Consider the following 12,064-nt stretch of genomic DNA (forward strand, 5'->3'; position numbering starts at 1 on the left):
CATTACGTCACGTTCCTCGTTGTTTATGCTTGTTGCGTGACGCATGACGTCATCAGTGAGGCTGGGATTTATGGCTCTTTGAAGTGAGCTGGATCTCTGGGATCCGTTCCTTTCAAAGAGCCGTTCAAAAGACTGCCTCATTTTAGTTACTTTGTAGATTTTTATTAGAATTACAAATCACTTCCCTTCATAAATTTCGGCATATATTTCCACTATTTGAAAATAGACGATCTACAAGCTAGATCTGCTATTTTCAAATGATTTTTTCCTACATTTTATTCATTGGAAAACTTGTGAAATGGGACATTCTGCATAATGATAGTACTTTCTACTAAGTACATTTTGATACCAATACTTTTGTACTTTTACTCAAGTACATTTTAATTCCGAACATCTACTTGTGGCAGAGTATTTCCACGTTGCAGTATTGATACTTTTAATAAAGTATCATTAGAAACTAAGGAACGGCTCCCTGCCCTGGCCTACTGTGAACCGGATCCCATCGTTCATTTCAAAGAGCCGTTCAAAAGACTCGATTCGTTCGCGAACGTCCCATCTCCACCATCGATGATCTCCTTGCATTCATATTTCATACAATCAGATGCTGGCTGACTGACTGACTGTACATGAATCTGTACTGAATTGGTAAGAATTGTGTTGTGATTGCTGCATGCCCGGTTGCTTTTGTGTGAACGTGTGTAGGCCTATTAGTTTTCACCACATTCTGACATGGTGTCATTATATTTCCAGTGTGTGAGTCCTGTACAGACTACAGTCTGTGTTGGATCAGCTAGCATAAGGTTAGCTCATCCTTCCACTTGGATAACTTTAATAAGCGTGTGTGTACATTATAGCCCACTGGTTCCCAAACACTGGGTCGGGACGCATTTGTGCGTCGCGCCGCACATTTTGTTTCCTACATTTAGTAGTGTTTTAATTATTTCAAAACGATTGAAAAAAAAAGCAAAAACATTCATGAATTTAAAACAATTAAATTAAATCAGTAATTTCGTAATGGAATTAAAGAAATTCCAAAAAATTAGAAAACACATGTTTGATAAGTCGTGAAAATAGCCGATCTACAAGTGCTATTTTCACTAGTTTTGGTCCCAGGCAAAAGTCTAATTTATTTTCTGTCTTGAGCTAAAAGGTTTGGGAACAACTGTTATAACTGTGACTGTCACAGCTTCTATTAGCCTGCCTGACCATGCACTACCATTATCCAGGGCAGTGTTTCTTTCTTTTTTTTAAGATTTGTTTTTGTGAATTTATGCCTTTATTGATTGGACAGTAGACTGACAGGAAATGGGGGGAGAGACATGCAGCAAAGGTCATCCGGATCAGGAATCGAACCGGCGACGCTGTCAACATAGGCAATGCCTATGTGGTATGCGCCTGGACCAGTAGCCAGGGGGCGCCCCACCAGGGGAAGTTGAAAACAGTGGCTGATGTTGGCAAAGTAATTTCTTCGTGACTCAAATGCCGTGTACAAACTCTTTTCCCTTTCACAGACAGACCTACTGCATAAAACTGCATGAACAATCTCTGCTGGGGATATGGAGTCACAGCATTCAAATTTGACCTGTGCCATATGCCTGGACCGCTTCCGCATCCCTGTCACCATCCCCTGCGGTCACACCTTCTGCCAGAGGTGCATCACTCTCCACTGGGACACCCAGAGCAAGGCGGATGTCGGACTACAGTGCCCGTGCTGCAACGAGAAGTTCTCTACCAGGCCCTCTCTGAAACGCAACGTGTCCCTTGCGGTGTTGGCCGAGGCCTTGAACAGCTCCTCTGGCTCATCTTGCCGGGACTCTGTCATGAGGAGCAGCGAGGGGGCGAGAGCCAGACCTCTGTGTGATCGCCATAAGAAGCCGCTGGTGTACTACTGCAAGCAGGACAAGATGTCTGTGTGCTGCGAGTGTGCCATCGCCGAATGCAAGAACCATGAGAAGGTGTTGTTAGAGGCGGAGAGAGCAAATCAAGAGGTATTTTAAAAATGTTAACTATTAAGACAGGGGGCTTTAACAGGGGGTCCTTAGAGTTACTACAGGGGGGCCGCCGAATCCTTGTGCGATAGGATTATTCTTTAAATAAAATGAACAACTTGTCTTGAACCCTCGCATTCCTATTCCGAGAACTTTTGCCAAAAATAGCAGATCTACAAGCTCTCAACGTCTCGCAGCGCAAGGCGTTGAGAGCTTGTATATTGGCTATTTTTGGTGTAGGTAAAAAAGAGCAGACCAAGTAAATAGTGAAAGGTCAAGTTTACAAAATAGACGTTTTAAGTGGTTAAATGCCTGAAAATACACATTAACATGAATCCAACATAGACTGATGACAGTGCTGTCAAACAAGTTGAAGAAAATCTGCATAATGCATATATACAATATGTAGAGGGGGGGTCCCTGCTTCATCTCTGTTAAGGGGTCCTTGACCTGAAAACATTGAAGACCCCTGTATTAAGAGGGCGATGTCATAAGAGCCTATGTACGGGTGGGTGTGTCTGGTTTTAAAGTGCCATCAATAACTGCTACTCTTGTTTGCCATCACACCACAAACCTTCCAAATTAAGTTCTTGGTTGAAGCTAATCAATGACATGCTTTTAGGTGTACATAGATCTGAAGTCTAATGCCTTTTCATTTATAGTTGCTACTCACAAGGAAGAGTATGGAAATAGGGAAACTCATGGAAGAGACAGAGAAGAGTATAAGCGAACTGAATGACAATATCAGCAAAGCCAAGGTAAACCCATTTTTAGTTAATTTACAAACACATAGCCTCCCAGAGTATGATTGAGTAGAATGTCAACCTGAACTGCAGAGTTCAGTAAGTACGTTATTCAGTCTGTTACACCCTCCTACAGGTAACGCTGCAGCAGACATCAAACTGGGTGAATACCAAGTTCTCCACACTAATTAAAGTGCTAGCCGAAAAGCAAGAAGCTACAGAGCACTTCATTGAAGAGGAAAAACATTCTGCACTTTCTGAAGCAGAAGCTCGAGTAGCTGAACTTCAGGAGAGGGCGCAGAAACTGCAGGAGAGCCAAGACCAGATAGCTGGCCTGCATCACCTTTCGGACATTCAGCTTATAAAGGTTTGCATTTACAGTTGATCTACAAGCGGAGGGGAAACATGCATAAAGTACAGCTCTAACCATTTCACCAAGTATTGCCAGGTCTAAGTGGTTAATGGTGTTAAAAGTTTTAAGAGGGGATTTTCTCAACCGTGAATATTCAAATTCAACAGCTTGAAACCACACTTGGTAAATTGTCTCAAGTTTAGTCAACATAGGGAAAGAAAAAAAACATGATAAGTTTAAAAACTTTAATTAAAGCCAATAGACAAGGATTATTGCCAACATCCTGATCAAGTTTGTCATTCTCAGAGTCATATTGTCAGCGTTAGTTCATTTTGCTACCATGACCATTCCGTCTTCAGTCATCTTGGTGTTGTTGTGCGGCCGTCATCAGGGGGGCGTCGCTGCCTGAGTCGTATTGGGCTCGTCGCTCGCGTCGGTCGTCTCGGGCTCGCCGTCCCCGTTGTGGCTGTCGTCCATCACGGTGGGCACGGGTGTAGTCGTGGTGTTGGACGCAAAGTCGTCCATCACGGTGGGCGTGGTCATAGTCGTGTTGAACTCCTCTTCGTCAAAGTCATCCATCACAGTGGGCACGGGCGTAGTCGTGTTTGACTCCTCTTCGTCAAAGTCATCCATCACAGTGGGCGTGGGCGTAGTCATGTTTGACTCTTCTTCGTCAAAGTCATCCATCACAGTGGGCACGGGCGTAGTCATGTTTGACTCCTCTTCGTCAAAGTCGTCCATCACGGTGGGCGTGGGCGTAGTCGTGTTGGACTCGCCTTCAGAGTCGTCGTCCATCACAGTGGGCGTGGGCGTAGTCATGTTTGACTCTTCTTCGTCAAAGTCATCCATCACAGTGGGCACGGGCGTAGTCATGTTTGACTCCTCTTCGTCAAACTCGTCCATCATGGTGGGCGTGGGCCTATGCGTGTTGGACTCGCCTTCAGAGTCGTCCATCACAGTGGGCGTGGGCGTAGTCATGTTTGACTCCTCTTCGTCAAACTCGTCCATCATGGTGGGCGTGGGCCTATGCGTGTTGGACTCGCCTTCAGAGTCGTCCATCACAGTGGGCGTGGGCGTAGTCATGTTTGACTCCTCTTCGTCAAACTCGTCCATCATGGTGGGCGTGGGCCTATGCGTGTTGGACTTGCCTTCAGAGTCGTCCATCACAGTGGGCACGGGCGTAGTCATGTTTGACTCCTCTTCGTCAAACTCGTCCATCATGGTGGGCGTGGGCCTATGCGTGTTGGACTCGCCTTCAGAGTCGTCCATCACAGTGGGCGTGGGCGTAGTCATGTTTGACTCCTCTTCGTCAAACTCGTCCATCATGGTGGGCGTGGGCCTAGCCGTGTTGGACTCGCCTTCAGAGTCGTCCATCACAGTGGGCGTGGGCGTAGTCATGTTTGACTCCTCTTCGTCAAAGTCGTCCATCACAGTGGGCGTGGGCGTAGTCATGTTTGACTCCTCTTCGTCAAAGTCGTCCATCACGGTGGGCACGGGCGTAGTCATGTTTGACTCCTCTTCGTCAAAGTCGTCCATCACGGTGGGCACGGGCGTAGTCATGTTTGACTCCTCTTCGTCAAAGTCGTCCATCACGGTGGGCATGGGCGTAGTCATGTTTGACTCCTCTTCGTCAAAGTCGTCCATCACGGTGGGCGTGGGCGTAGTCATGTTTGACTCCTCTTCGTCAAAGTCGTCCATCACGGTGGGCGTGGGCGTAGTCATGTTTGACTCCTCTTCGTCAAAGTCGTCCATCACGGTGGGCGTGGGCGTAGTCATGTTTGACTCCTCTTCATCAAAGTCGTCCATCACGGTGGGCGTGGGCGTAGTCGTGTTGGACTCGCCTTCAGAGTCGTCCATCAGGCTGGTCTCGGTCGGAGTCGTGTTGGACTCGCTGTCAGCGGGCACCATGTCATCAATCATTTCTTCGTTGGCCATAAACTTTTCAATTTCTTCATCAGTCATGGGGGCATCGGGCAGACCAATCGTGTTGCCACGATCAGCAGTGTAATCTGGGGGAAAAAGAAAAAAAAAAAAGAAATAGCTATGAGAAAAACAATAACACAGACTTGCCACAGCATTACTTTTTCCCAGATTATATAGCCATGTTGAGGGTACCCTAGCCGCAAATTGCAACACTAGATTTTTTATAATCGGATGAATCTAGGGTTGCAATACCTCCCATAGGCAGCCAATGCATCAAAACAGTTTTTTGCTATCTGATTGTATTAAACGACTTCAAACTCACCAATATTGCAGCTCTATGGAAAGCTTGGAATTTACTCTTTCTATCTGCAAAGTGTTTGTTTCAGAAAAATCCACAGTAGACATGTTATGAGTTACTTTCTATCCAAGAAATTTGGTTCAGGTGATTATTATTTCTAAGTCCTGGAGTTTGGAAGCGCTCGTGGAAAATCCCTCAACGGTCCTGTGACCACCTGGTTCTAAATGTCACATTATGCAGGAGGCAGCGGGACATGGCGTTATAGAAGATGAGCGCTTCCGAAGTTCAACACTTAAATAAACCATGTCTGCTCGGATTTCTTGACAGAAAATAAATCATAACAATTATACGGTGGATTTTTCAGAAACAAACACTTTGCAGATAGCAAGAGTAAATTCCAAGCTTTCCATAGAGCCGCAATATTGGTGAGTTTGACGTCGTTTAATACAATCAGATAGCAAAATAACGTTTTGATGCATTGGCTGCCTATGGGAGGTATTGCAACCCTAGATTCATCCGATTATAAAAAAATCTAGTGTTGCAATTTTGTGGCTAAGGGTACCCATAAACTCCAAGGTGCAATTACTTCAAGCTCTTCAAGAGAAAAGTCAATCAGATTTAATAAACACTAGGACAAAAGTAACTGTAAGCAGCTAAAATAGCCTTGTTTTTACCTTCAGCTTCTCTTATAGCATTGCGTGCAACACGGAATCCTGTAGACACTGTTGGCACAAGACATTGTGAGTTTTAATACAGCCAATGACTTTAAGCTCATTTCTTCACAGGGGAATAGGCAAATTAATTTAGAGCCATTCAATACATGTTGATAGCTCTGACCGAGCTTGTAAACTTGAGAACCAACCAAGACTGCAATCAAACTCAGGCAGTGGGGCTGATTAGCTTCAATGCCCATTTAAGTGTCAAGTATAGGCACCATGCACAATACCGGTATTTCTAGGAAAGAAATTGGTCCTTTTCCCTAATTCCTGCACAAGTCTTACCAGTTATTATACTAAAACAGCACTGCAACTTATTTCTAATGAATAAAGGTAATTGGCCAATTGGTATATAGACTAGAGTATGTTACAACATATACAATTGGGGTGGTTACGTCTAGACGGAGGATCTGACACAAATTATTGACCTGATGGTCAAGATTACATTTATCCCCCAGGCTGGCTCTATCAACTCAATGAAGACACAAGTCAGCACTTGCACTGGAAATCAGGTTCAAATCTGGGGTAGAATACATAGTGTAGTTCAAGGCTCTGTTCCATTTAGTGCAACACAGTGGTTCTAAATGTCAAGGACCCCCATATGGACCCATTTGTACACTCAAAAGTTACAAACCCATAAGGGGTGATTTGGACCCCCCTCAAGGAACAATGAGGGTACCTGGAGTGAGCAAACATGCACAATATCAGCACCCTGACTCTGACCAGAATGGAAGGAAGAGCCCCGCCATTAGGCAACAAACGTGCCCCAAAAAAGACAAATTCATGCCAAGTCATCATAGACAAACTTGTATATTCAGGTGACATAGAATGAATAAATGATAATTTTTCAGAGTTGAAAATTGCTTAGTCTTCAAAAATGAATCTGAAAGTTAACACCTACAAATACAATGTTATAAATTCACATTGGAAGTGAACCAAAAAGCCTTTACCTTGGACAATCCAAAGAGTCAGTGCAAAAAGACCAATGTTGTAAATGCTCCCCATTGCTGCCACCGTGCTAGATAGAAGTGCTGAGGAAGAAACAAGCGACTGTCTGGTGAGGAAGAAACAAGCAACTGTCTGGTAGGCCCTAAGCAGAGGTTTTAAGACTTGCTGCCGGTCCCACAGCTGTTAATGATCAGCATCAAGCAATCAGGTGAGCAACTCCTCGCTCACCTGTCTCTCATTATTTGGCTGGGAAAGTTTTGACCAGAGCCCTCTATTGGAGAGTCGTGTCATCTCCGTTCACTTCTTGGGGCCAGGTTTTCTACATCTGTTGGCAAATAGTGACAAAGCGCTGAACTGCAAGTTTCCGGAATGCTTTGGAATCTATGGGGGAAAAGTGAAATTTCCAGCGTACATGAACCACGTGACCGGCACTGTTTCTGACCCCGCATTGGCAGGACTCTATTACAAGGCTCTGGTTTTTGACTATTATTATAAACTTTACTGACTGTTCATATAATGGGTTGTATCGGTCTTGTGTGATTTCTGGCTTTGGTACACCGTAGTAACGTCCATTCATCATAGGAATTCACCTGTCAGCAATGGTATATTTGACAACTGAAAATAAACAAAAAATAAATAAAAGGAACTGCATATCTCTGAGCAAAGCTCAACTGAGCATAGCCCCTCAAGCTGTGATGTTTTCACACTGCACACCTCTCTTCATAGGAATCCATGCTGGTGGAGGTTCCACATTTTAAGGACGTTCCGGTGGACATTACACCTAACCTGCAGGACCGACTAAACGGGGTTACAGAGGTTCTGTCACGGGTCTCCAAGCTGGTGTCCGAGGACCTGGAGAAAGCTGTGACTACTGCTGTGGGTCCAGACAAACAAGGTGACCTGGCTTCTAGACCAGCATTTCTCAAACTTTCACATTTCAAGGGCTCCCCTTAACTCTGACAGTGTACTAATTGAACCAAATGAAACTGGTAGGGTTCATTTGGTTCCATTTGTACACTGTCAGAGTTACAGACCTGTATGAGTCAATTTAGACCCCCATAAAGGAACCCCTGGAATCCACTTTTTATCCCGTGACCCAAAAGAGAAATTGGTTGTTTGTCCGGGACCCACCCTAGTGAAAACAGCAGTTTTATTTTCACTACTTCCTAGAAATTTGTTTTCTAATTTATAGAATTTCTTATATTTTTATTTTATTTATTAATGAAATGAGCATTTTCTTTTTATTCATGAAAATCTTAGCTTGTGTTCTTATGTTGGTCTATGTGGTCTCAGCTTCCCCGCAGGATAAGCGTCCAGTCCTGGCTGTGGTTCCCAGTCCTGCTGCGCCGTGTCACCCTGGTGGCAAGGAGGGCCTCAGTGCTTGTAAGTGCTATCAGACATCACTAAAGTTCCAAATCAGTGAGACCTCACTTTGTTTATTTACTTTTCAGACATGGTAGTAGTGCAGTGCCACATTTCTTTCATTGTTGATATCATATAATTGATATGATCATCACATCCAACAAGTGTGAGTACAATTCTTTGGTTTTGGTTCCTTATCAATTGTGGCAGCAAAGGTCCTGTGTGTCAAGTCTTACTTACTGTACTTAAATAATGTGTGTACATTACACAGTATCAAATCAAATCAATGCGTTGGAAAGGGAGGACGTGTCATAGTCTTCCCCCCTTGTGTGCATAAATATCTATTTGCGAAATATATTATTACTATTGTGAATGGACTTCACACACAACGGATCACTGAACAGTTTTGCGAAGGATAGACAGTCAGATGGACAGGACAGACAGAGATTCTTAGAAATTCTTAGAATGTATTAAACATATATTGACTGTTTGGTGATTATAGATATAAATTTACATCATGAGATAAAAACATCATGACAAGCTGCAGACCCCTGATATCGGCCTATCCTTGAATCCGTTGTTTTCATTTCATCCTTCATTACAGTTAGATGCTCGTTGACCTTCGACCCCCGCACAGCCAACGGTCACCTGCTGCTGTCGCAGGAGCTGCGGCGGGCAGAGCACCTGACCTCTGGCCCGCGCCCCGTCCCCGCCCATGAGGCCCGCTTCGACCACACGTGGCAGGTGCTCTGCTTTCAGGGCTTCACCCATGGACAGCACTACTGGGAGATGGAGGTGTCCAAGCCCTGGGCCTATCTGGGGGTAAACAAGCTCTTCATTCTTTTCCACTTCAATCTGAAACATAATCACACAGAAAACATCAACCACTTTCACCTTGGAAACCACTTTCAACCACTTTCATGTTGGGCAAGTACAGTAATCGAAGAGAAAATAGCAGATCTACAAGATCCTGTGTGTGTGTGTGTGTATGTGTGTGTGTGTGTGTGTGTGTGTGCGCACGTGCGTGCGTGCGTGTGTGTTATTTACCAATGCAACACTGTCGTACTACAAAGTATAAGGCTTAAAATGGTTAACGAGTAAAGGTTTGAGTTCATTTTAGCTGAAATTGACCCAGAAGAACCTACAGTACTTTTGCTTTAACAGAAGCAGTGCAATTCAAAACACACAAGAAAGAAGCCACGCAATATAAAACAACAGTACAAATATATAAAATAAAAATGTACAAAATTAAAACATAGCAGAAATTCGTTTATTTGTTTATCGATATGAATATAATTGTTCTCTTTGTGCCGCCCTTATTTCCTGCACCGCCTGTGGCCAGGTGACGTACGAGGCCATCCCCAGGAAGGAGAAGGGCAAGCGGTGCATGGTGGGCATGAACGAGCTGTCCTGGAGCCTGCAGCTGGACGAGCGGCAGCTCAGCGCCTGGCACAACGGGCGCAAGGAGACCGTGGCCGGCCACACCCAGCACAGCCGCGTGGGCATGCTGCTGGACTACGAGGCGGGCACGCTGACCTACTACGGAGACGGGCAGACCAGGCTGCACGCCTTCCACTGTGCCTTCACCGGCCAGGAGCTGTTCCCGGCGTGCTGGATCGGCGAGGGCGTCAGCGTCACGCTCTGCTCCACATGATAGGCCGCGAAGGGTTGTGCAAAGGAGAGCAACGAGGATTCTTCTGCGATAGGTGATGGCCGCAGGGGGCGTCACAAGGGGGGGAAAAGTAGAACTGAGTTACTAGGGCCCAAGGTGGAGGGGCCTTAATTATTTTATACTTTAGCTATTGAAAAATAGCAGATATACAAGCTCACAGCGCGGCACCGAGTGCTGCGCTGAGAGCTTGTAGATCTGCTATTTTTGAAAAGTCGTGAAAATGTGTGCAATTCTTTGAATATATGTATTTTTTTAAGTGAACATTTGTATCACAAACTTTGCTTCTAGGGGGTCCCTGGAATTAAATATTTTGAGATGGGGTTCCGTGGCCAAATACATATCATTTTGAGGTTCCTTCACATGAAAAAGTTTGAGCACCACTGACATAGAAACATAGGTTTTTCAAAAAATCTTAGAAGGATTTGAAATATTCAAAGACTTGCACAATTTTTTACAATTTATCAAAAATAGCAGATCTACAAGCTTGTAGCGCAGGCAGCACTCACTGCCACGCTGTGAGCTTGTATATCTGCTATTTTTCAATAGTTAAAGCACAAAATAATGCGTAATAATGCGTTCCCAGTCTAAATGGGTTAAACCCCCTCCCCCTATGAAGAACATTCATGGGGGGCCCGCAGTGAATCCTTGTACACAGGGCCCAGAATTTGGTGCGTCACCCCGTGATGGCTGTGATCTTTGTCGGCTTGCTGTAGAAGGTGCCCCTGGCCAGAGATTTGCGACGGTTTTCTTTTATGCTGTGTCTTATGGCTATAAATCTAACATGTTTGGATTAGGGGAAAAAAGAACAGATTTTGTATGAAAGGTTAAGGGCATCTTCTTTTAACAACTGGTAAACTGTTTAGTGTTGCTGACTGTCACATGGAGTAAAGCGGTAGTCATGAACTCGTACCCTGGAGAGGATTAGGAAAACTAGGTTTTAGTTTACGTCCAGCTCTACAAGATTATTTTCTTTTTTAATAATCAAGAACCGGATGGTTAGATGAATTGGATGAAAGTTTCCAAATAGAGAAGGGTAAGATTTCAAAACGGATCTACAGACTTCTAAAAGACAATTATTTTATCTTTCCCCTTTGATACATGAGCGATAATGGTTTTGAACATGAATATCCCTATCTTGGCCTGTAGGACTTGTATTGGCCTTTGCTAACGTAAGCAAGTGCTCAGCTAGAACTAAAACTAGCCACTCCGTCCTTTTCTGGAACCCCACTATGGAGAATGATTGAGGAGACACTACTACTACAGTTACCTTCAAATGGGAGTATGACACTGGCACAGTAAACCAGGATTTGCACTTCTTTGAAGGTCTTTTGGCTAACAGAGGAAAGTAAAGCTTAATTTACACTTGATTTAACTTGACTTCATCCTGCCATCCACTTTCAGCCTGGTGTCCCTATTTTGGGCATGTCATAGGTGAAATGTAAAAGAAAACAAGTTTTGAAAATAGTCCATCTTCAAGCTCACAACACGGCACACATCGCAAGCTTGTGGATCGTCTATTTCTGCTGTGCGACACCATCGTTTGATGAAGTATAAAATATGGCTAATTAAGTGGTTAATCTATCATTTCTGCCATTCTCTCACGTTATAGTTGAAACTATAAATACACTAATTGAGGTAGAATCTATAAATGAAAAGGGACCACTCCTGTTTTTCATGGGATCCTGCGTACTGTAGGTGAGCTCAAACCATTTATCCTGACTTGAATCCCAAACCTGTGATGCTGACTGTTGTGATGAAATCTGCTGTATTGAACAGATGTTTTAATGGTATATCAGCCTTTTAAATTTGCCACAAGCCCTTGAAAGCATAGCTGTGACTGACCCGGGAATCTTTTCAGGACATTGGACATCTGCCTTTTGGGATGCTGTTGTGGATTTGCACAAGTTGTCCAGCCAGAAAGCACAGACAAGGACTACTGAATGTGTGGGAAGGGAAAAGCACATTTCAAGGCTGAAATCTAAAGACTTAACCTTAACTTGAACTCTCCTAATGCTTCGGGAACACATGTTTGTGTTAATGCATCATGTTGAAACTGGACATT

The 12,064-nt window shown here is 44.2% G+C and overlaps 1 protein-coding gene across 1 annotated transcript; it reads left to right on the forward strand.

The window, feature by feature from the left end:
- Nucleotides 1-565: 565 nt before the first annotated feature.
- Nucleotides 566-9,984, forward strand: trim65 (tripartite motif containing 65; the record flags this gene model as incomplete). Its single annotated transcript, XM_080747922.1, has 8 exons — nt 566-645; nt 1,512-1,988; nt 2,651-2,746; nt 2,868-3,098; nt 7,695-7,863; nt 8,262-8,351; nt 8,935-9,152; nt 9,673-9,984. The coding sequence occupies exons 2-8, from the start codon at nt 1,557-1,559 to the stop codon at nt 9,982-9,984; spliced, it is 1,548 nt and encodes a 515-aa protein (XP_080604048.1). The 5' UTR covers nt 566-645; nt 1,512-1,556.
- Between the last annotated feature and the right edge of the window lie 2,080 nt (nt 9,985-12,064).

This window comes from Nannobrachium achirus (genome assembly GCF_963921795.1).
Source record: "Nannobrachium achirus genome assembly, chromosome: 18".
NCBI classification, from domain to species: Eukaryota; Metazoa; Chordata; class Actinopteri; order Myctophiformes; family Myctophidae; genus Nannobrachium; species Nannobrachium achirus.